General features: G+C 36.7%; 1 protein-coding gene across 6 annotated transcripts in view; it reads right to left on the reverse strand.

The window, feature by feature from the left end:
* Positions 1-23,096, reverse strand: part of TENM2 (teneurin transmembrane protein 2) — a 385,853-nt gene that overhangs the window by 268,400 nt on the left and 94,357 nt on the right. For all 6 annotated transcript variants that reach the window (XM_074212469.1, XM_074212471.1, XM_074212470.1 and 3 more), the window contains one exon: positions 6,572-6,806. In XM_074212469.1, coding sequence (XP_074068570.1) covers positions 6,572-6,806 — 235 coding nt within the window. The remainder of the gene's footprint in view (positions 1-6,571; positions 6,807-23,096) is intronic.

A 23,096-nucleotide genomic window follows, 5' to 3' on the forward strand; every position in this document is an offset into this window, starting at 1 on the left:
ATAAAAGAACCAAGTTATTTGGCTCTAATATATAGAATATATTTATATATATTATAATACTATATGTGATTTAACAAATGTAATGTGATATATATGAAAGAATATAATAACATTATTGTTTGGCATATATATATATATGTACAAATATCCATAAACACCAAGTTATTTATCAACCTATTTTCCATACAAATATTTGCAGTTTGAGACTAAGAACAGGAATTCATGTGGCACAGGAGATACAACATTGGACTTTGGAGTCAGGAAAAATCTGAGTTAAGTATAAATTATTGCTACTGGACTCTTTTCAAACCATTCAACTTCTCTCTGCCTCAACTTTCTAATGGATAAACTGGGGCTAATTATTTCATGCTATTCACAAGAGAACCTGCATCAGGTCTCATCCAATAATTCAGTACCTGGATACTTGCCCCCCCTCCAAAAAAATGTTACTGACAATACCCTTTTTGAAAGCTTGCCAATATCTGGTATATGCTTTCAGTATTGGGACAGACTTTTCTATTAATTTATCTAATTCTCATTAGAGTTACCAAAATTTTGATAGCACTATTTTAAAATATAGGGTTGTAGAGTTCTCTTGTGAATAGCATGGAATAATTTGTTTTGCTTATAATTATTAAAGGGTCATCTTGGTATATAGTATGTGTTAGTTCCATACCAAATTAACATTGGATTTGAAAAAAAAATGGAAAGAACATCATTACAAGTATTACATGTATATGTAGAGTTATAACTAAAGTGTATAGGGGTAGGAAGGGGTAAGGGTGGGAATGATAAACTAATCTTGGCTTCAAGGTGCTGAAATTTAGAAGGTGTTGACAGCACTTAACAGTCAGAAGCAACCCATTTTAATGCAAGGTTTGGGAGAATAATTAATTAAAGTTAGAGGCTACAAGTTGGCACATGAGCTTCCTCCACACAGCAGTTATATCCCAGGTGGGCTCTTCAGCGTATCTTTCTAATCCCTCCTGTAGGAGCTGTCTTCATAGTAACAATCCTGGGGTCAAAACCAACATCCCAAGAATTTCACTGTGATGTTTTGGGTCTTCTTCCCCAGTAGGACTTTGTTTCCTAAAATATAACCTTTTACCCTTTTCTGTCTCTCTTCAGGTCCCTCCCAGTAACTGAACTTGACTTTAAAAATCAACTGAAGGGACCTTTCATGCTGTTTTCTAGTCATGTTTTATGGTGCCTGACCCTCTGCACCATACTAGTTATGATTCTCTCTCTCTCTCACTCTCACTCTCTCTCTCTCTCTCTCTCTCTCTCTCTCTCCTTCTCTATATATGTATATATGTATATACACACATATGTCAAACATGTACTAGCTGTGTGACTCTAAGCAAGTTACTTAACTTTGCCTCAGTTTCCTCATCTGTCAATGAGCTGGAGAAGGAAATTGCAAACCATTTCAATGTCTTTGCCCAAACCCCAAAGAGTCATACATGACTGAAAGACAACTGAACAACAACAATATAATAGTTGTTGTTCATCCTTCATTCTTGAAAGGAAGAAATAAAGTAAGAGAAAGGCTCCCAAGAGAATATTGATTCCAGGGAAAAGATGAGCCTTTCTGAGTCCAAATACTAATTTCAGAGAAAAGTTCAGAGGCAGAGGCTCACTTCAGCAAGAAGAGAATCAATGTAGTATAGTAGAGAAAGAAAATTGTTAAATTTGAAATCAAAGGACCTAGTTTTAATAAGTCCTTTCCTATCTATAAGACTTTGGGAGGGGTGGCTAGGTGGTATAGTGGATAAAGCACTGGCCCTGGAGTCAGGAGTACCTGGGTTCAAATCCGGTCTCAGACACTTAATAATTACCTAGCTGTGTGGCCTTGGGCAAGCCACTAAACCCCGTTTGCCTTGCAAAAATCTAAAAAAAAAAAAGACTTTGGGTAAATCATTTCTATCTAGGACTTGATTTCTTCCTATGTAAAAAGATAATGTTGAAGTATATGTCTTCTGAGATACCTCCCAACTGCAATTCTCTGCCCCTAAGAAATATGAAAGTATTTTGTAAGAAAGAGACATTTTGCTGCAAATTATGGGCTACCCCATATTATTTTTTTAAAAGGAAGGATAATTTCTAAACTTTCCTCAAAATAAAGGTCAATAATAGCATTCCTGATGCTCAGTAAAGTAAGGAATGAACACAATAAAGGGCAATTTAAAAGTAGTACTATTAGTGAATTTTTTTTTTAAATGGGACTATTTCTGAAAAGATAAAGGCAAAAGAAAAAATTTCAATTTAGATTAGAAAACATAGTGCAGTTTGAATTTAAATTCTATATTCCTTCCCTTTTTCTTCATTTTACATAGATTTGTTATTTGATTATCTTTTATGAAATTAAGTGAACTGGGTAGGCTACTTAACGTTGCAAACAAGGGATTATGAAAGAGATATGGAATAGAGGAATGAAGGAAAAGGGGGCAATTGACAAATAGATCATGTGCTCTAATGGAATACTAATTATGTCAAAAAAAATTTTTTTAAAGAAAGAAGGCTTCTAATTTATCGCGTGAAACCTCCCTTCTTTGGCAAAGTTATATCTAGACATGGGTTTGAATCATATATAAGGGCAGGTATAAGATGGGTTGTTCTCTCTGTATTGGTGAAGAGAATTTCCACATCATCCCACATCCCACTCCAGAGCCACTGGAGGATATTTGAAATCTGCATAAATCAATAATAATGGGATGGCATTGATTTTTCTTAGTGCTCAGTCCAATCTGTATTGTTTTACTCTATCTGCTATTATAACTAACGGCACAATCTTATATAGTTTGTAGTTCATGGGAAAGGAGGATAAATTCTAGCGAAAACTCAGCAAATTCCTTGAAAATTGTTCAAACACAAAGTCAATCAAGCAAATAAATATATATTAAGTAACTATTATTGGATAGGTTCTTGGAATATGTAGGCAAAGTGATGCAATCTTTTCCCTCATGTTTATATTCTAATGGAAGAGACAACATGAAAACAAGAATAAATGTTGGAAGGGAGGGCACTAAGAGAAATGGGAATAAGGAAAGACTTTATGGAGAAGATGGCATTTGAGCTGAGTCTTAAAGGAAAAGATTCCAAGCAGTAAAAGTATGGTAAATGAGCATTTAAGGCATGGGAGATAGCGAGAAGAAACAAGACTCGAAGTGGTATGCTATGTCTGAGAAACATGAAGGAAGGCAGTATAGCAGGGCCAGAGAGCTTGTAAACGGAAGTACTGCACAAGAAAGATGGAAAGAGGTGGGGGGGGGGGGCAGGTGTTAAAGAGTTTTAAGTACTCCACACAAAAGTTTACATTTGATCCTAGAGGTAATTAGAGGCTTTGGGAGTTTACTGAATAAATAGTGATGTGGTCAGACCTGTAATTTAGGAAAATTACTTTGGCAACTGGGTGGAGGGTGGACTAGAGTGAGTGAGGAAGATAGACCAGTAGGAGGCATATCCAGCAGTCAAGGAGAGAAGGGATAAGGGGCTTGAACTATGTCAATAGTTATGTCAGTAGAGAAGGGTTCAATACGAGAGCTATTATGAAAGACAGACATTACAAGATATTGGCAATTCCTTGACTATGGTGAGTGAGTGAGAGTTAGGAATCAAAGGATGGCATGAGGTTGTGGATATTGATTACTAGAATGAAGAAAGTGCTCTTAAAGAAATAGGTAAGGTAGAAAGAGAAATAAATTTTTGGAGGAAAATATTGAGCTCTATTTTGGACATGTTGAATTTAAGTTATCTAGGGTATCAACCAGTTCAAAATCTCCAGTGGGTAGTTAGTGATAAGGGATTAGAGTTCAGGAGAGACAATGACTGAATAAATAGATCTGGAAATCATCAAGATTATAATTGAACCCATGGGAACTGCTTAAGTAACCAAATGATTGAATATAAAGAAAAAAGATAGGAGTGTGCAGGACAGAGGGTTGGTAGTATATTCAAATTTAAAGGGGCACAAGATGGATGACAATACAGCAAGGGAGACTAAGATTAATCAGTCACAGTTAGGGAAGAACTAGGAAAGAATAGTTTCAGGTCAAACCAGAAAGGAGAAGCTATGCAAAAGGATAGGTGGCTGACCATGTCAATGTTTCAAAAAGGTCAAGAAAGATCAGGACCAAGAAAAAAGGGTCAATAGTGATGGAGATCTCACTAGACAAGTGAAGGGGAAAAAGATATCTTCCATTAGTCTAAATAAAGACATATTAGACTGGCTTAGAGTTCCTAGAAATAAGACACAGTTTGCTCATCATCCCAGGTGATCTGAGATCATTTATAGTGCTGATTTTTGGTGTAAGGAGCCTTATAAATTTCTATTGAACCTTCAAAACCAGTAGAGAAACAGTTAAAATCATCAGTCTCCAAGATCATCTATCTAGTCTCAGGATTGTTTTATTTGGTATGACAAGTAATAGTGACAAGTCCATTAATAATGAACAATCATACCCAATACAGTGAACAGCTCTGGTCATTTATACCAATCTTTCTCTGTCTGTCTGTTTCCTTCTGCCCATTTACTAGGAAAGTTACAGACTGAAGGGGGAGGAAAAGAGCAAAATCCTATTGCTCATTTTTCAACTTTTACAAAAGATAGAAAAAAAGTGCTGCCTTAGGGTATGTGATCTTTGCCCTAAGGGAAAGGATAATATGTATACTTGTTTAGATGAGGGTCTGTGTTATGGGAAAGAGTCGAGACTTATTTACTTAACCTATATTTCACCAATATTTTTTGTTCATGAACCAAAGCGAAATGATGGAAATGGTGCTAGAGTGGAAAGAGAGGAGGTTTTAAAATTAGAGTGCTTAGGTTCAAATCCTACCTCTGTCTCTTGTCTGTGCCACTTTAGGCAAATCACTTAGACTTGCTATTCTTCAATCTACTCATTTGTTAAGAGAAGAATGGGCAATATGGTCTCAGAAGTCCCTTCAAGCTCTATATTCCTATGGTTTTCCCATCTTAAGTAATTATTCTTTTGTTCTCCAGTAATTACTTTCTAAAAAATAAGCTCTCATTCTAAGCCTCATCCTTAAAAATACAATATCCTATACCAACCAAGAAATATGTAGTGAAAAGGAAATAACTTTAAATTCAGGATCTAAAACCATTATCAACTTTCATATGCCAAAGATTTCACAAACAAATCTGTGCACCAACTATAACAGGAAAAAATATTCTAGTTTCCAGCTTAATGGTTAAATGATCCATAGTTAAAGAGAATATTACTAGAAAAGTGAGTTACTTTTCAATGAAGAGTTATGTGGGAGGGGGAAGAAAATGCAAAATAATGTGTATGTATACACACAACTTTTATAAAGTTCTTTTATACTTCAGTTTTTTTGTACTTTCAGAAAGATTTTTTTCTGTATTTTAACAATTCAGATTGTGGGTATTATAAAATTTTTCTGTTTCTGTCAGTAAAAAATAAATCTATTAAGGTATTATTAAGGTATTAAGATATCTACTTGGCACAAAACACTAAATAAAAAAATATATATATTGTACAATACCTTGCAGATAGATACTTAATGAATGTTTACTGAACTGATTTGACTTCTTACTTCAGATTCTGAGGCAAATAATATACCTGAGAAGGAAAGCTATGTCAAACTGCTAGCAGGATTAAAGCTCATGTCATTGATGAAAACAGAAAGCGTAAAACCCATTTCTATGATACCCACACATTAAATTACTGAAATTTTCAAGCAAAGTTTTAAATTATGCCTCCTCCTGGTCCTTTAAGACAAATAAAAACTGGAAGGAAAGACAGCAAAACCTAAAGTCTAAAAGTATCTGTTGAGGAGGAACCAAAGATGTTTCAATATCTGTGCCACCACTGATGGACCTAATCTTAGATTATTCAGTATACTTATAATTCTGGACAACTTGAAGTGAAAGCTGAAAGTGAATGAACAATGAAAGAATCCAAATAATCCATAAAGCATTTTCTTTGGAAATTCTTCCTTCTCAACCTAAGTGCTGAACCTTTTCTGCCTGTTTGTTTTTATACATTATTGTTTGCCCCATAGGCATCAAGCTGTTAGTGTGTACAGGAGGGATTAAAGTGAAACTGCATGTTGGATGAAATATAAATTAAAATCATTCTTCTGTCAGTCTCAAATCAGGGATTGTTTCTCAAGGTCTCCCCAAACACTTAATTTCAAATGAGTCTTCATTTATTACTTCACAAAAGGCCAAATGCATAATTTATCAGTAGCTCTCAGTCAATATACCCTTATAAGCAAGTTTCCCATGAGCCTTTGAGTAAAAATATGTTATGCTAATTCTATTAGTTGGGTACACAAGAGTCGTCTAGAAGAGTAAACAAGTATTAAAAGGAGACACATGTGAACAAAGAAATGTCTATCCACCCATCATCCAGGGTCAAATTAGTAAGGGGAAAAGTTAGTATCAGGAGGCAAGCTTGGAAGCACATCTTTATTCAAAGATTACACATTGACAGAATCTCCCTTTTCCTCTTTAGTTCTCTGCAGAGGTGTGGGTGTGATGAATACATAGGACAATTGTTTCAACCAGAAGTGGAAAATGGTCACATACCTGGTCTCCAGTGGCACATTGCTATTGAGCACCCAGCTGTCCTGAAGCTGGACAGATTCAGGAGTGGTAGCCAAGTCATTTGGAGCAGGAGCTGGGGCATGGATCTGGCTCCGTCGGTTAGTCAGTGAGTTCCTATTGAGGGAGTTGGCAGAAGAATGGTGATGGGACAGAGTGTGATTGTGGGGAGGTGGAAGAGGTGGTCTCAGAGTTGACTGACTGTGGTGATTTGGTGGGCCTGTGGAAAAAGAAGGAGAAAAAAAAAACCTTTCAACACTTGCCAAATACAGATTCCAAACTCTTGTAGTAACTTTTCTATGCCTCATTTTTTAAAAAAATTAGATAATTGACTGTAAGTCTCTATTTTGATAATTGCTGAGTACAGTAAAATACAGAGAAGGGTGAAATTATAGAAAACAGCAAATAAATAAGAATAAATAATGTTTTAATCTGCATTAATCTTCAGGCTTTGAATGAAGAATAATTAGAAATCACATTAATAAAACTATGCGGATGTGGGCTACTTAGTGGAAGTACCTAAATACTTTTTAAACAAGAAAAAAAATAATGGGACATGACCATAAAAGGAGATAATTACAATAGAATTCATCATTTACAGCTTGATGGATTTGTGTCCATAAAGAAAAGAAAAAGAAGAATCTATTTTCTTGAAAGTGAATTAAGCACAACATGGATATTCTATAGCATGTTTAATTCTTCCAACAATAGAAATGTCCAAAACTGTTTTGTACCTTATACTTGGTAGAAGTTCCTCAAACAGGAACTTTCCTATCAACAAAATCACAGTAAATCACATTCCAAAGATGTCCAGTAAACACACAAAACAAACAAAATTAATAGAAAGAATTTGGTATTCTTTAGTCAGTCATCAAAGCATTCTTCTGGAGAAACTCAATTGATTAGAACAGTGTTTGCCTCAGTACACAGTAAGTGCTTAATAACTCCCTATTGATTGACTCACTAAATTTAATTTAAACTTTAACCACCACTACTCCTATCTTTCAAAAGAAAAATAAGAGGGCAGAAAAAAATTCTCAACTCTATCTCTATATCTGTGGAGGTAATTCAGTGATAGCATTAACCATTTCCTAAAATAAGTCTACCAAGAGGAAATGTCTCTTTGTAGCATGAGAAACATATTAATTTAGTTCTTGACAGTACAAAGCACCTTTTTAAATACAGGCTTGATGCAAATAGAACAAATATCATCTATTAACAAAAATTCTTCCCCTCAAATGCTGATGAACAAACAAAAACTCAAAGATGAGGGACTAGCTCAAGGTCACACAAGTTCCTTATACTCAATAAGAAGCAGAACTGTGATTCCAACCTGGTTATTCTGGTTCCATTTCTCATTTGCTGTTCCACACTGTGTAATCTAACAACTGTAAGAATGAACCTGCAAGTCTGTAAGATGCAATATTTTAAAATTAATGGAAGTGAAAGTAGTTGGGTATGCAACTTAAAGCCTATAATTTTGTTTTAATGGGCACTGAAACACGACTTTAATTTGTGTCCTTTGAGAAAGTTTATTTTTTGAAGCTTTAAGTCAGAGCTGGCAGCTCACCAGGTGTCTGCCTGAGCCTTGTCATTTTGCCCCTGCCAACTTTTAAAATCCTCAGCCCCTGCTGTCTTGGCTTTAAGGAGATGACTGAAGTCATTTAAACAAGCAATTTGACACAAATTTCAACTACTTGTCTCCTTATGTGGCCAGACTATCTCCAAAAGGTGTAATCTACATTCTATGGTTCCTTGTTCACAGAAACATGCTTAGGAAAACAAGATGTATCAAGGATATACTGGCTTTGCAGAAGAGAATGAACAATGATATTAACTTCAAAAAAAAAAAGAAAATAAATTAAAACCTGGTAAAATTGCTTTATGCAAGTTTTTATTTCTAAAATGACGTTATCATCTGGATTTTTTTTCTTCCCCCAAAACAGAGAAAATACCCATAGTCATTTTTATAGATTTCAAGGGCATATTCAAGGTACTTTTCATATGATGTACAGTCAGGTAATGTGATGATGTCCAAAGAGCATGGGACTTGGAGGTTGATTCTGTGAGCTTGAGTCCTGTTCTCATCATTAATAGCTAGGTGACCTGGGTAAGTCAACAGAGGTGCTTCTCTGTAAGATTCTCTCCAAGGTCCCCTTCAGCTCTAACATTCCACATTGTGTAACTGATATATTTTATTCTACTGTACCATATCCTCCAGAGCAAAAACACTATTAACCAGTTAGTATTCATCTGTCTGGTATTAGTGGAAAGAAATGTGGAAGTGAGGATAGAATTATATAATAGTCAACTTTCTAGATGCTGTTCAATCCTTTTTCCCCTCCCCCACCAGGTAGGATCATTATCTCCACTGGTTGGGTAGTTATGAGACTTGCCTTAGGGCATATGAGCTGAGTCAATCACTAGAATGAGAATTCCTTCTTCTCTTCAGAGCAGTAATTTTCTATCTAAGCCTTAATCTTTAGACCACACCTCATAGTACACAAAAGGATGATGTAGGAGATTTTATTTATTCTTTAGATAGTGGAGGTCCTAAAAATCTGAGTTTCCATTTTTTCCAGTGTAACCACTTTACCTTTCCTCTCTGTTTCTGGTTGACTTTCTTACGGGCAGTGTCACAGGGATTAGAGTACTAAGATGATGTGCATAGTATAAAATGGAAATATGGTCTTGGTACTATGTGGTAGAGACCAAGGTGAAGTCAGATTCCTTCCATGAATCATGGGTTTGTCAGTGTTTTTCTTTTCTTTTCTTTTTTTTTTTTGTTTTTTAGGTTTTCGCAAGGCAATGGGGTTAAGTGGCTTGCCCAAGGCCACACAGCTAGGTAATTATTAAGTGTCTGAGACCGGATTTGAACCCAGGTACTCCTGACTTCAAGGCTGGTGCTTTATCCACTACGCCACCTAGCCGCCCCCAGTGTTTTTCAATGATAAAATTAAAAGAAAGGTTTTCAAAGTGTTTGGCAGGCCAAGGAGATGATGGAGGAGGTGAAGAAAGAATACAAGTAGTAGGAGATGAAAGAATACTTATTTCTACTCATTATATTCTCCTGTAAACATGCCATTTCTTCTGCACACATACTTCCTCACCCATTTTACTCTGAAAAAAGGAAATATGAAGGTGGGAAAGTGGGAAGGGGAAGGGACAATGATGAAGGACAGAAGAAAAGGGATAGAAGAAAAAAGAGAAAGACAATTGTTAAGTAAGACTTCTTTGGTGAGGAATTGCATTGTGACTGTGAATTTCTATTGGGGCAGCTAGGTGATTCAGGGACTAGAGCACTGGACTGGAATCAGGTTTAAATGTGACTTGAGATACTTACTATGTGAACTTGGACAAATCACTACATCATCTTCCTCACTATCTATTCACTCATCTGTAAAGTAGGGAGTACTTCACTATTCTGTCATTTCTATCTTAAGTCCTATGTGATTTCTAGAGTGGAAAAGTTTTGTTGCTTTACTCTTTAGGAGATTGGTGGATTTCGTTAGAACCTATCAAGGACAGGTTACTATTATATTAATCACAACTCTGTAAACACTGGGGGAGTCCTCACACTGGTGTAAGAAACCATGGTTTTAAAAAAAAACAAGCTTTTGATCAGTTTGGAGAATTCCTTATGTGGAAACTTCGTATACTATTGAAGATCTACAGCTTCAGGGAAACTTTCTGGGGCACTGGGAGGCTTTAGTAACTTGCTCATGATCACAGATGGATTCAATGCAAGGATACATCTTGAATTTTGACTGTGAGATTGACTCCTTATTACTGATTTTCCACTATTTAAAAATATTAGCTTAAAAACATAAAATTCAGACTGGAGTTAATCATGTTACCTAAGGATTTATATTACTTTACATAAGGATTTGGGATAGCTAGGTGGCCCATTGTAGGCCTGGGAATCAGGAAGACTTATCTTTCTGAATTAAACTCTGGCCTTAGATACTTACTAGCCTTAGATACTAACATGACCCTGAGCAAGTCAGTTAACCCTGTTTCTTCAGTTTCCTCCTATGTAAAATGAATTGGAGATGGAAATGGCAAACCACATATAACCTATATCAGATTGTTTGCTGTCATGGGGAAGAGGAAGGGAAGAGAGGAAATTTTACAAAAATGAATGTTAAAAACTATCTCTACATGTAATCAAAACAAAAATATTATTAAGATAAACAAGAATAAAGATAGGAAAAAAGAAAATGGTAAACCACTCTAGTATTTTTGCCAAGAAAACCCCAAATGGATTTACAAAGAGTAGGATGAATCTGAAAGGGCTGAACAGGATTCAGAATAGTGCCTCAAAGTTCTCCACTGATTTATGATCTTGCAGGATTTGGGGTTAGGGGGGAGAGGGAATGAGGAAGAAAATCACAGGAGACAGCAAGAGAGAAGAACCACTGTCAGAGGGCTCTCAGTAATCTTTATATCAAACCTCCAACCTGGAATGTCAGCTCTTTCCCTTGATATCTGGACTGTTAATCAGTGAGGGCTCTCCATATCTAGCCTGCCCCAGAATTCAGTTCTCCAGCTATCACCTTGCTTGAATGAAGACAATTCGACAATATTCCTCCCCTTTCCAATTTTAGCACTAGGATCAATAATTTTATCAACACTGTCATTCTGGGAAAGAATGTGCCAACCAATTCTCCTCTGACTCTACTCATCATAACTGACATTTCACAGTTTTTCCCATAGATGTGGTTTACTCCCATTAAAATATAAGCTTCTTAAGGGTAAGAACTATTTTGATTTTTGGTATTTGTAATGATAAAGGGTCTTTGATTTTTCTCAGAGTAAGGTAGCTGAGTAGGAGATTGAAATGAGCTAGCACACTCTCTCACTTCTAAAAACTGACCTTAATTTGTCTTTCCTGGGGTTCACTTGCCTTCCATCACTTCCTTTTGATATTTTCCCCTCCTTTCATTCCTATTCAGCTCAACCATAGTAATTACTATTCTCTTCTGCTTTCTTTTTCTACTGTCTCCTGGAATTCTCCTCACATTTAACAAATTCCTCTTCATTTTAGATTTCTTCATCTCCTATGCTTTTCATCTTCTGGTGCTCACTGAAACCTATCTTTCTCTTGAAGACATCATATATCTTGGTACCCGCCCCAAGGCTCATTATTTTTTCTCTCATACCCTTTGAGACAGAAGAGGAGGAGTTGGTGTGCTCCTTGCTTTCTGCTGACCCTTTAAGATACTGCCTCAACTAACGCCAATGAGCAATGACAGTTCCTCCTTTAGAGTTCACTCCATTCTTACTTTCATCTATGGACTTCCAGGTGACTCCTGGCCAATAATTCAGACCTGGCTCCCAGTCTTCTCCACCCCAGTCCTTTCAAACACCTTGCCCTCTGAGTTCTCCCAATGATTTTTATCATCACTCTACCACAACCAAGCATACAGGTGGTAAAACCTTAAACCTGCCCCCCCATCCCCTGCCCCCCCAACTGCATTTGCCCCAAGTACCAGAATTTCCTATTTATGGCTCCAGTGGGAACAATTCTTGGACTGGAAGCCAGAGAAAACACTCTAGTGTTGCTCTGCTAACACCTCATTGTTTGACCCTGGGCAAGCTACAACCTCTCTAGTCTTTTCTGTAAATGGCAGATGATACTTGTCATCACCTCATATAGTCATGAATAATCTAATGAGGGAATGCTCATAAACCTGCTTCTAAATATATAGAGTGCTATATAGAAAGCTACAAAGATACAGATTTCATTAATGAATCACTTCTCTCTTTATGATATAAATCAATAGGAACACAACCAAATTTGATTTCAAGAATTTCAGATGACATTCAATGTGCTATGAAGATTTCTCTCCTATGTGGAAAAGATGGCTGTATTTTTATACTTAGAATCATAGAGTTTAAAAATTATTAAGGATCTTAGATATTGCCTACTTTACCTTTCCTCCTAATTTTCTTCTCTCTCCCATTCCCCTCAGGAAAAAAATTAAAGGCTTTACACCAACTTATGTAGCTGACTTTCAATAGGACCTGCATTTAATAAAATCAGGTCTCTTGAGTTATGGTCCAGTATTCTTCCTATGATATATCACACTATAAGGTGTCTTCATTCCAAAGCTCTTTTTCATCTGTCTTCTCATTTATCAGCTGAATACGAACTTTTTGCAGTTCCTATGTGGTCGTGAGGCACAGGGCCCAATGAAATGTACCCTAGGAGAAGCTAAGGTGCATGGACCACCCAGCCTCCTAGGTAACTGATGTCTGAAATCTATAAGCAAATTAGAAGGTAAATGACTCTGCTTGATTAAGAGGGATAATCTTTTTCCCTTTAAGTTCCACAAATTTACTGAATTTAATTAATGTACTTGTAATTAATGTTCCTTATTTTACATAAATATGAAATCACCTAATAATGCAGTTTAACTACGAACAACTATGTAACAAATGGTTACATGGTGTCGAGCCTCAATAATTATGCTATTAGAGGCAACTGTCATTAAACGCTCGGCACTGACCTATTTTAGTGTACCTGATTTACCAATGTGCTGAGAAACAGCATTTTAATTTTAAGTGGTGTGTATATATATAGTACAGAGAGGCTAGAAGGAATGACTTTTTTCAAAGTCTTCGCTAAAGGTTAGGGAGGCCCAACTGCCACTATCATGAAATGGAAATATGTTCACAAAAGGTATACTTTCTGTATATTTAAGGATCAGGAGCTGAAGGAATGGTTACTTTTCATTTTATTACAGAAAATGGAAATATACTCTGCTTTGTATTGTTTAGCATGTAGCTAGAAGATGAGACAGTGACTACTGGAAATTTCATTTTGAATAGAGATGCTGAAAATTCAGAGCAGCAAATGCAACTGATCAACAGCTGGTTCTACCCCCCAAAACATGAACTTTGGTCAAAACTACTTTTTAGGTCTGTAATGTCCACCCTCCTTTTTTAACTTGTTGGATTTCTACTCATATTCTTTTTTTTTTTTTAACATTTTATTTGTTTTCCAATTATATACAATAGTAATATGTACCCCTCATTTTTTGCAAGGCTCTGAATTCTACAATTTCCCCCCTCCCTTCCCTCCCCCCAGAAGGCTGTCTGACAGTCTCTGCACTGTTTCCATGCCATACATTGATGTAAATTTAATGTTATAAGAGTAAACATAAGAATAAACATACCCCCCCCCAAGAAGATGAGAAACCTCAAGAATAGAGAGAGAGAAAAAAAAATGTACTTTTGTCTGTGTTCAGATTTCAATGGCTCTGTCTCTGGGGTGAATTGTTTTCCCTATCATAAGTCCACCAGAGAAGTTGCTTCAATTTTTTTCCCTCAGTTGCTATTACTAGCTGTACCTCCACTCTATTTCTTCCCACTCTCATTTATTCTATTCTCTCTCTCTCTCCTTTCATCCTGACCCTGTCCAAAAGCTTGTTGCATCTGAGTACCCTCTTTCCTCTCTCCTATCACCTATTCCCCCCTTCCCTCCCCCCATTCCCCCTATCCTGTCCCTTTCCTCCCATCCTCCTCCAGGGCAAGACAGATTTCCTCACCCTTTAAATGTGCATGTCATTTCCTCCCTGAGCCATTTCCAATGAGAATGAAGGCTCACTCATTCCCCCTTGACTTCCCCCATCCCCTCCATTGAAAAAGCTTTTTTCCTACTCATATTTTAATGCCCCAATTTCAAAGCCACCTCTTCTAGTAACTTTTCCATGATCCCCTCAGTTGCTAACAAGCTTTCTCCTCAGACCTGACACAAATTTTTTCTTGATAACTGTTAGCAAGAAACATAAGTGTACCATGACTAATGAACACAGTGCAGTAGAACCTCAGCTGCAGACATCCACTAGAGATGAGCATCAAGAACTCATGCCAGGGTCTAGCTGGAATCTCATCAATTTCTATACTACTTTCAGTGGTGTACCTTGGTTATGCTGGCTAAACTCTTATGACGGTTTTTTTTTCACATATGAAAGTGAGAAAATGAATGGCAGGCAAGGTTTCAAGAAGCTCGTGGTTAGTTGTAATGATCTAGGATTTTTCTCTACTTCTCTTCCTTGGATTTTGTGTGATTCAGGCTACTGTATTTCTGGAACCATAGTTATTTAGGATCTTGTTTCTTGCTGGAGACCTTGTGTGATCCTCTATTCTTCTGGGAGTTAGAATATGAGAGTACATGTGGGTTTTGAATAGAGTTCAATAGTATAGGTATATATAGCAGATTTGGCCTTCACAATGGACTTCAACCTCCTATCACTGGGCAATACTTCCCTGTTTAATGATAAATTGTGAAAGTTAACAATTTTTTGTTGGTGTTTTAATCTCCAACTAGACTGTAAATTTGAGGAGAGAAGGGACTATGCCATCTAAACTCTTTCTTCCAGCCTTTCCTGCAGAGTATAAGCTCTAGAGCCAAAATGATTGTAATATTTAATTGATCATTTAAAAAATACACTAACTATTCTCTTTTCATTGGGTAACAAATATTATCTGCTTTGAACAAGTCTTAATACCAACAATCTTGGAAAGTCCAAATTGGAGCATTATTTATTTGGGAGATGATTACCTGTGCTGATTATACTGAAGAAATTTAAGCATGATGAGAAAACATCAAATGTTCAAATATTAAATAGCTTATGAAAGAAGAATTTTTCTTAGGGCTAAGGAAGTAGGTTACTAATGAACTGCCATTATTGTTAACTTATCCTGAAATGAGTAGGTAGTGCAGAAATTTTACTTTGGGCCAACTTTTGCTAGGGCTTTATAGACCTAATTGCATTGTTTTATTCTCTTAACTATTTTTCCCAATGATTAATAATTCTGATAAAATGTACATAAGAAAAAAATCATCAGGACATGTCTTTCTGGCTGGTATAACATACCCTCTTGGAGAAAGATCCAATTGTTTTTGCACCTTGTTAAAAATCAAAATCCTTCCAAAGCCAATACATTAACCACAAACTCTGCCTTTTCCTGCAGGACCACCCCCAAGAAAGCAAGCTGTCTTGGGGATATTGTTGGTAAATGTTAAAAAATTGCATTAGGACACACATTTAAAATTTCACCATGCAACTGAAATCAAGAATCTTAGATGGAGAGCTGAGAAGAGGAAAAGATGTCCAGCAAGGCATAGACTATGAAATGCTGGGGTGAAGTTAAAAAAAAATAAACCTTGGGTTCTGATACCCTGGTTCTGATACTGTGAGATAATCATTTACCCTTTCTGAAGCTCATTTCCTCATACATAAAATATGGGAATAATAATACTTGCACCACTTACCTCGTATGATTTGTTGTGAGAAAATCATCTTGTAAACCATAAACTGCTATAAAAATGTGAGCTATTATTCTTGTAGAGCAGTAAAGGTGGGGGTGGGGAAGATGCACAGTGCAGAAGAGCTCCAGAGTAATAGATGTGATTACAGTATGGTACAGTGGAAGCAATGATGCTCAGGGGAGAGTTTTGGTCCCTATTGTCCAACATAAGATCTCCACAAACTCTCTAGGAAATCAAGGCCTCCTCCCAGAAGGACTTAGTCTCTGCTAAGGTCCACTTTCTTCCGACCAGACACAATGACCAAATCTGGACCTGCATCTTCACCATGCCTCCCCTCCCTGGAAGACTGATTCACTCAGCTTTACTATGTTGCTGCAGCTCAACTATACTGATTTGTGGGGAAATGAGTCATCATTCAAATCCATTTTATCTAGCTGACTCTAGAATATACTTCATCTAGAGCCATCAACCAGGTTACTAGGAGGGCATGTACTCAGAGTTGGTATTGTGCTGCTTGTACTGCCATTCCGAGTATACTGCATCTTCTTCCCCTGTCCCTTCAATCTCTTGCTCTTATTCTTGGAGAAGTCATCAAACCACTGTCACCAGTGTGCCAATGAACTGTCCCCTGATTCTGATTGCAACTCTTTTAACTGCTCATGCCAATCAGCTTTCCCTTATCTCCATTCCTCTATAAGTGTTATATCCCCTTATTCCAAAGTAAGCTCCTTGGAGGCAGGGACTTGTTCATATCTGTCTTTATATTCCCAGTGAGTAGCTGGAACATAGTCTCAGCTAAATCTCACCTTCTGCAAGAAGCTTTTCTCAATCCCCTTTAATGCTGGTGCATTCCCTCTGTTGATTATTTCAAATTTATCCTGCAAATATCTTGTTTGTACACAGTGGTTTGCATGTTGTTTCTCCCATTGCACTGTAAGTTTGTTGAGAGCAAGGACCAGCTTATATGTTTCTTTATCTGCATAGATTTGATGCAGAGTATTGCATACAGCAGGTACTTAATAAATGACTCATGACAGACTTTTTGAAAAGCATTTTTTTGACCCTTCCAGCAAAGCACTATGGGATAGACAGTTATTGTTCTATCTTTTCCTTCTCTTTCATTGTCAACTGATCAGAAAAAAAGTATCTTCCCTTGGCATTTCCTATTTCTGTTTCACCCAGTTTCCTCAACCCATTGAAATTTGGTTTTAGTCTCTACCACTGTTCCTTCAAAAGTTACCAATGATTTAACAACCAAACCAATTGCAAGTTTCTTCTTTCCCTTCAACAATCTCATGTGCTCTAATCTCTCCTACTCCTTTGAGTACTACTTCTCATGGTTTATCCTCAACATTGGGCATTCCCTAAAAATAAGTCCTTATTTTTTTCTCTCTGCATCCTTTCCCCTGTCAGTCTCATTCAGTGACAGTGCTTTGGTTGATAATTACCAAATTTCTATCTCTATCTTGAAGCTCTCTTAAGAGTTTTTAGATCTTCATTTTGAACTATCTATGGGTCATTTCCACTGGCATTCCACTAGATCCTCAGATTTGACCTGTTCAAGAATATCTGTTTCTTCTGATGTTTAAAATTCATTAATGATATGTCCATCTTCCATATCTGGAACCACTGCAATTTCTTTGACTTTTTTGTTTCTTGAACTTCTTAGTCACCCACGTGATCCTTAGACACCTCAATAATGTCTATTGTCCCCATCTTTTCTTCTTTGCATTTCCTGCCAAACCTTGGACTAGGTCCTCTTCACTATCCAGCTGGAATACAAGTGGACACATATATGAGAGACTGCCAGATCTAAAGTTGACATCAAATGTGACTTCAGATACTTACTAGTATCACCCTAGGCAAGTTGTTTAACCTCTACTTTCCTCAGTTTCTTTATCTGTAAAATGGAAATAATAATGGCACCTGCTTCCCAGAGTGGTTATGAGGATCAAATTAGATATAATTATCAAGTGCTTAGCATAGCATAGCATCTGACACATGGTAAGTGCTCTATAAATGTTAGCTATTTATTATTATTATTATTATTATTAACATATAGTAATTGGTTCCAACTCAATGGAAATATGCAGCACAAATTTGAATAATTTAAACACTCAGGGATCACACTACTTGTCCCTAGCAGCACTGCAATAACCTTTTCTCAGGTCTTACTACCTCTATTTTCCTTTCTAATCTATTTTTCACACTGTGGCAAAATAATCGTTGTTTTCCATCTATCCATCCATCACTTCATATCTTTTTTTCTTCTCAAAACTGTTACATGGCCCCTGTTATCTAATGAGTAAAGTCCAAACTCCTTTGCCTGGCATTTAGTGCCATAATATGTCATAATATGAAAGATATAATATATCTTTCCAACAATCTAGAATCATTCTAACTTCCCAGGCTATCTCAAATTATTTTCCAATATCTGCTCTATGGTTCAGCCAAAATCTCTGTCTTCCATTCCTCTTTTGGGAATTCTCACATCTATATCTTTGCCTAGGTTATTTCTATATTGTTTTCCACATTTTCTGCCTTTTTTTTGTTATGCTATTGAATTTCTACTCTTCATTTAAAGTTCAATTTACATATTACTTCCTCCATGAAGTCTTTTCTGCTTTGCTTCCTCCCCTCTTACAAGGCCAAGAATGCCCTCTCAGTCCTTATAGGATTCTTTGTTTTGCACATCTGATATGATCATTTATTATTCTATTTGACCATTCTACATGTTTTACAATCTCCTGAATAGTTGGTTAAAGTTCTAGGTTTTGGAAAAGGTGAAAAATAATTGGATAGAAAGGAACCTTACAACAACAACAACAAAAAAGTATAATCAACTGGAAAAGAATATTGGTTTTCTCTAAACAGTAAATACTTTCCTTTTCTCCATGACAAGTTGTAAGTTCTGTGAGGATCAAGATCTATGTCTTATTTGAACTCTATATCTCCCCCAGTGGTTTATATAGTGAGTTACATATAGTGGGACTTATTAAATACTCAATGACTTGAATCAAGATGGTTATTCTCTCATGGAAATGGGATGGTAAATATGAAACCAAATCAATTGTATTAACAGTTATAGATAAACTTTGTTATTCTCCCTTTGAAATCTTGTTACAATAATCAGACTTGAGTTTCAAATTCATTTAAAATGAGAAAGGGGAAAGAGAGGAGAGCAAAAGAATACCAGGAAGTGGTCAGATAAATTCACTTAGGAGCAGATAGAAAAAATAACTTTGCATTTGCACTCTCATGGGCAAATGCAGGCAAACACCACCAAAATTTATTTTTGTACATTTCAAGTTAGCAATTCAATAGATATTCATTTATATGTAAGGCACTGTCTGAGGTATTTTGGGGAAAAGCAAGGATGAATAATTCAATAAAATTTATCATACCCAAGTGTTTATCAGCATTTAGATGACTAGGTGGCATAGTAGATAAAATGCTAGGCTTGGAGACAGGAAAACCTGAATTCAAATCCAGCCACTAACATTTATAAGCTGTGAGATTTTGGCAAATCATTTAATTTCTGTCTACTTTAGAGTCCTCAATTACAAAAATGAGGATAATAAAGTGCCTACCTCAACTGATATGCTCTTTGCTTTAGGAAGGTTAGCCTGTCAGGGATATATAGATGGATTAGAGGTGGGGGAAGAAACTGGAGAAAATCATTTAAGACAGAATAAGCTAGTCAAATAGAATCTCACTATGGTAATAGAAAGAATATAGAAAATACAGATCATATTTTAGAGAAAGAAACAACATAATTCAACATTGCTTAGAATAGGACCATAGATTTAGAGCTGGATAGATGCATATATCACCTAGTCTGACCCCCTCATTTTCCTAATAAGGTTATAGAACCCCATAGGGTTAAATGACTTGCCCAGAGGGTAGGGCTATGATACAGTGGAGAAAAAAAAATGCTCATTGTTGAATTTAGGTGAAAGCTGAATTAAAATTCTGCTTCTAGTATCTATTGTTCTACCTCAATTTACCTTAATTAAATCTATATGAACATTACATATAAGGTATTATGAGAATTAAATGAAATAATGATTAAAAGTGCTTTACAAACCTCAAAGAATTTAACAGTTAGCAGGGACTATGTTTGCCCAAGGTTACCCATAAAAGAAAAAAGAGAAATAAAATATAATTCCAAGGTTTAGAGCCTCTTTGAGAGAGAGAGAGAGAGAGAGAGAGTAGTGTTTCTCTCTCTCTCTCTCTCTCTCTCTCTCTCTCTCTCTCTCTGTGTGTGTGTGTGTGTGTGTGTGTGTCCATTACCATTAACAGAAATAGGGAAGTTAGGAAGACAAGGAGAAGCAGCAGCTATGACTGTATGTGTTAGGGGCAGGAAGGGAGAAGAGGATGATGAGTCTGATTTTGGACATTTGATCAAATGGCAGAACCAAATCATGTGAGGAACAGGAGGTAATCTCTCACCTCACAGCTTCATGCTTTATGATGCCATTTGAATTAGGAGAAATAGGCCAGAACAAAGTAATATTGCAAAGCAATATCTTTTCTGGGTCAAAGTGACTTCCCTAAAGACCCTCAAATTTTTTTAAACCCTTCTTTTGTGCAGAATCTTTGGCTCACATAACCAGTCCTGTAAAAGACAAGAAACAATTAGATCTAACAGATGCAGAAGCAAGACCCAACCTAGTTCTCAGAGTATTCCAGTACTCCCTGATTACAAAAATATTTCCTGGCTGGGTGAAAGTCCTGGTCCCTCTCTTTGGAAGCTGTATGCTCAGAAATGGATTCATTGATTTCTTCCTAACTAGAGCTACCAACCTTTTCCACTGAAGAGTTTAGCTCTTTCCTCTTCTTCCTCTGGTGAAAAATTACTAAAAGATGCTGACCCAGGGAAGCGGCATATATCCTCAGGTGAACACAGAACACACTAAAGCAGTCTAATCTTTGGGGTTGCCACAATCAGTTTTCCTGGATTGTTTGGCTGAACTTGTTTGGAATATTTTGGTTTAGTCATGTCTACAGCAAGGTGCAGCAACAACAGAGGAAATGGCTGCAAATGCCTTATTTTACAATAATGGAAACTAGGGCCCTGGCAAAATAAAACAACTTTCTTGAGATCACAATTGGTTAGTATAAGAATCAAAACTAAAATTTGGGTTCTTCTGACCTCCAGTCAACTCAATTTAATGACATTTGTTAAGCAACTACTACATGCCACATACTGAAGTAGGTTCTGGAAAAGAGATAAAATTTTAGAAAAGATGTGATCCCTGTCATTATAGACATCTCCAACTAATATAAGGATGGAGATTGGGAAGAAAGCCAATACACACACACACACACACACACACACAAAACTACAATAACAAATGGGACACTGGGGCTTCTAAGGAGTATGAACAGTTCAATTCTGATATTCTTTTTACTGTGTATTGTGATCAGAAATGATCTGATGGGAAGTCAAGGAATTTTATTTAGTTCAATTCAATACATATTTGCTAAACATCTCTATTATGTGCACAGACTCTTGTTCTTGATGCTAAGGCAGATATAAAGACAAATCAAATCTAGCTCCAGTCTTCATAAAGCTTACAATTTCATAAGAGGATATGCCACATAAACAACTGTCTGTGATAACTAGTTGGATGGTGTTTAAAGTGCAACAGAAGAGTGCCAAGTGATAGATGATGTCCCAAGAGGGAAGGAAAATTTCAACTGGGGGAGGTAGCGTTAGTGGGGAGGACAGGGAGGAACTATTGAAACCTTTATTAGAAAATGGGCATTTAGATTTGCCTTTTCTTTAACGGTAGGTATGTAACTTATGAAAGGCTGGGACTGTAATGGAAAGTCTGGGAGGGTCAATTTCTACTTAAGGGTTGAAAACCAGCCCAGACATGAAGGAACAGCCCCCCCCCCGCCCCCACTCTCCTTAATGGGCAGAAAAAAATACAATTCAAGTTTAGGGCTATCAGATAGTACCAGGATCTGTAAGTTGTGTCGTGAATGATCATTAGGACCTAGGCATAAGGAAAGAAGAAAATAATGATCATTTCCTTTAGCTCTCTATATAATATATAGGAGTTCTTCTCCAACTTCCCTTCATTTCTCCAGGAATTTTTTTAACCATTTGCATGGTGAGATATTTTGAATAAAATGTCATGAGGGTAGGAGTTGGGGCAAGATAAGACTGTCAGTACCTGCAGGCTAAAGTTGATCAGGTTCCAAATACAGAGATTAGTGAGTGATGTCACCTACATAATATTAAAAAGCTCCGGGAAATCTACCTCCTCCAGGAAGAATTTTCTAACTAATTAGAGGGCAAATAGCTTCACTGACCTTGGCCTGCTTTCCCTCCCCTCTGCCTCAAACCTATACCCTATCAAATCACCTTACTTGGAAACAACTCCCAGGCTCCCTTTCATACATCCATAAAATGCCCCTATCCTTTTGTTTGTATGTAATGCAAATCCTTTTATTTGCATGGATGCCCTTCCAAGATATGCCTAGATGCATCTGTGCTGCAGACACCATAGGTAAGTTTCCAGAGGATAGACATGCCTATTTAATGTGCTTTTTATATACTAGAGTTACATAGGATTCCTGGAACATCATAAATCCTTCAGATTATCATGATCTGAATGATTCAAAATTTTGGAATAATGACTCTTTGCATTTTGTATACATTTTCCTTAACCTGAATTGATTGATATTTATGCTATATTGAGCTTTTTACCTCCAAAAGTTTTATTTAAATGTCTTATTATGATGAGACACAAACCCACAGCCTCATTAGAGCTGGAGGGAACCTTAGAGGTCAATCCCATCATTTTACATATGAAGAAAATGAAGATCAAGGAAATTTATATGACTTGCCCAAAGTCACACAGATGGTAAGTGGCAGAGCTGGGATTTAAATTCAGGACTCTTGTGCCTCCAAATCCATCAATGTTTTTACCACACAGCCCTGAAAGACCTGAGGTACAGGACCAACAATAGACTATGTCTGACATGTGATTATTAGCTTTATTAAACCTGGAAAAGCTTCATCAAAATGATTTGCCACCAGTTGATTTTTCTTTCTGAAAAGGCAAAGAAGTGATGGAGGTAGAAGATAGAGATTGGAAACAGAACAAGCATTTATTAAATATAATTGCTGGGAATGCAAATTCAGGCCAGAATAAAACTTCCCTGCCTTCAAGGAGATTACATTCTAAAGGAGGATGACCACATATAAAGGGGAAC

Source organism: Macrotis lagotis, chromosome 1 (genome assembly GCF_037893015.1).
Source record: "Macrotis lagotis isolate mMagLag1 chromosome 1, bilby.v1.9.chrom.fasta, whole genome shotgun sequence".
NCBI lineage: Eukaryota > Metazoa > Chordata > Mammalia > Peramelemorphia > Peramelidae > Macrotis > Macrotis lagotis.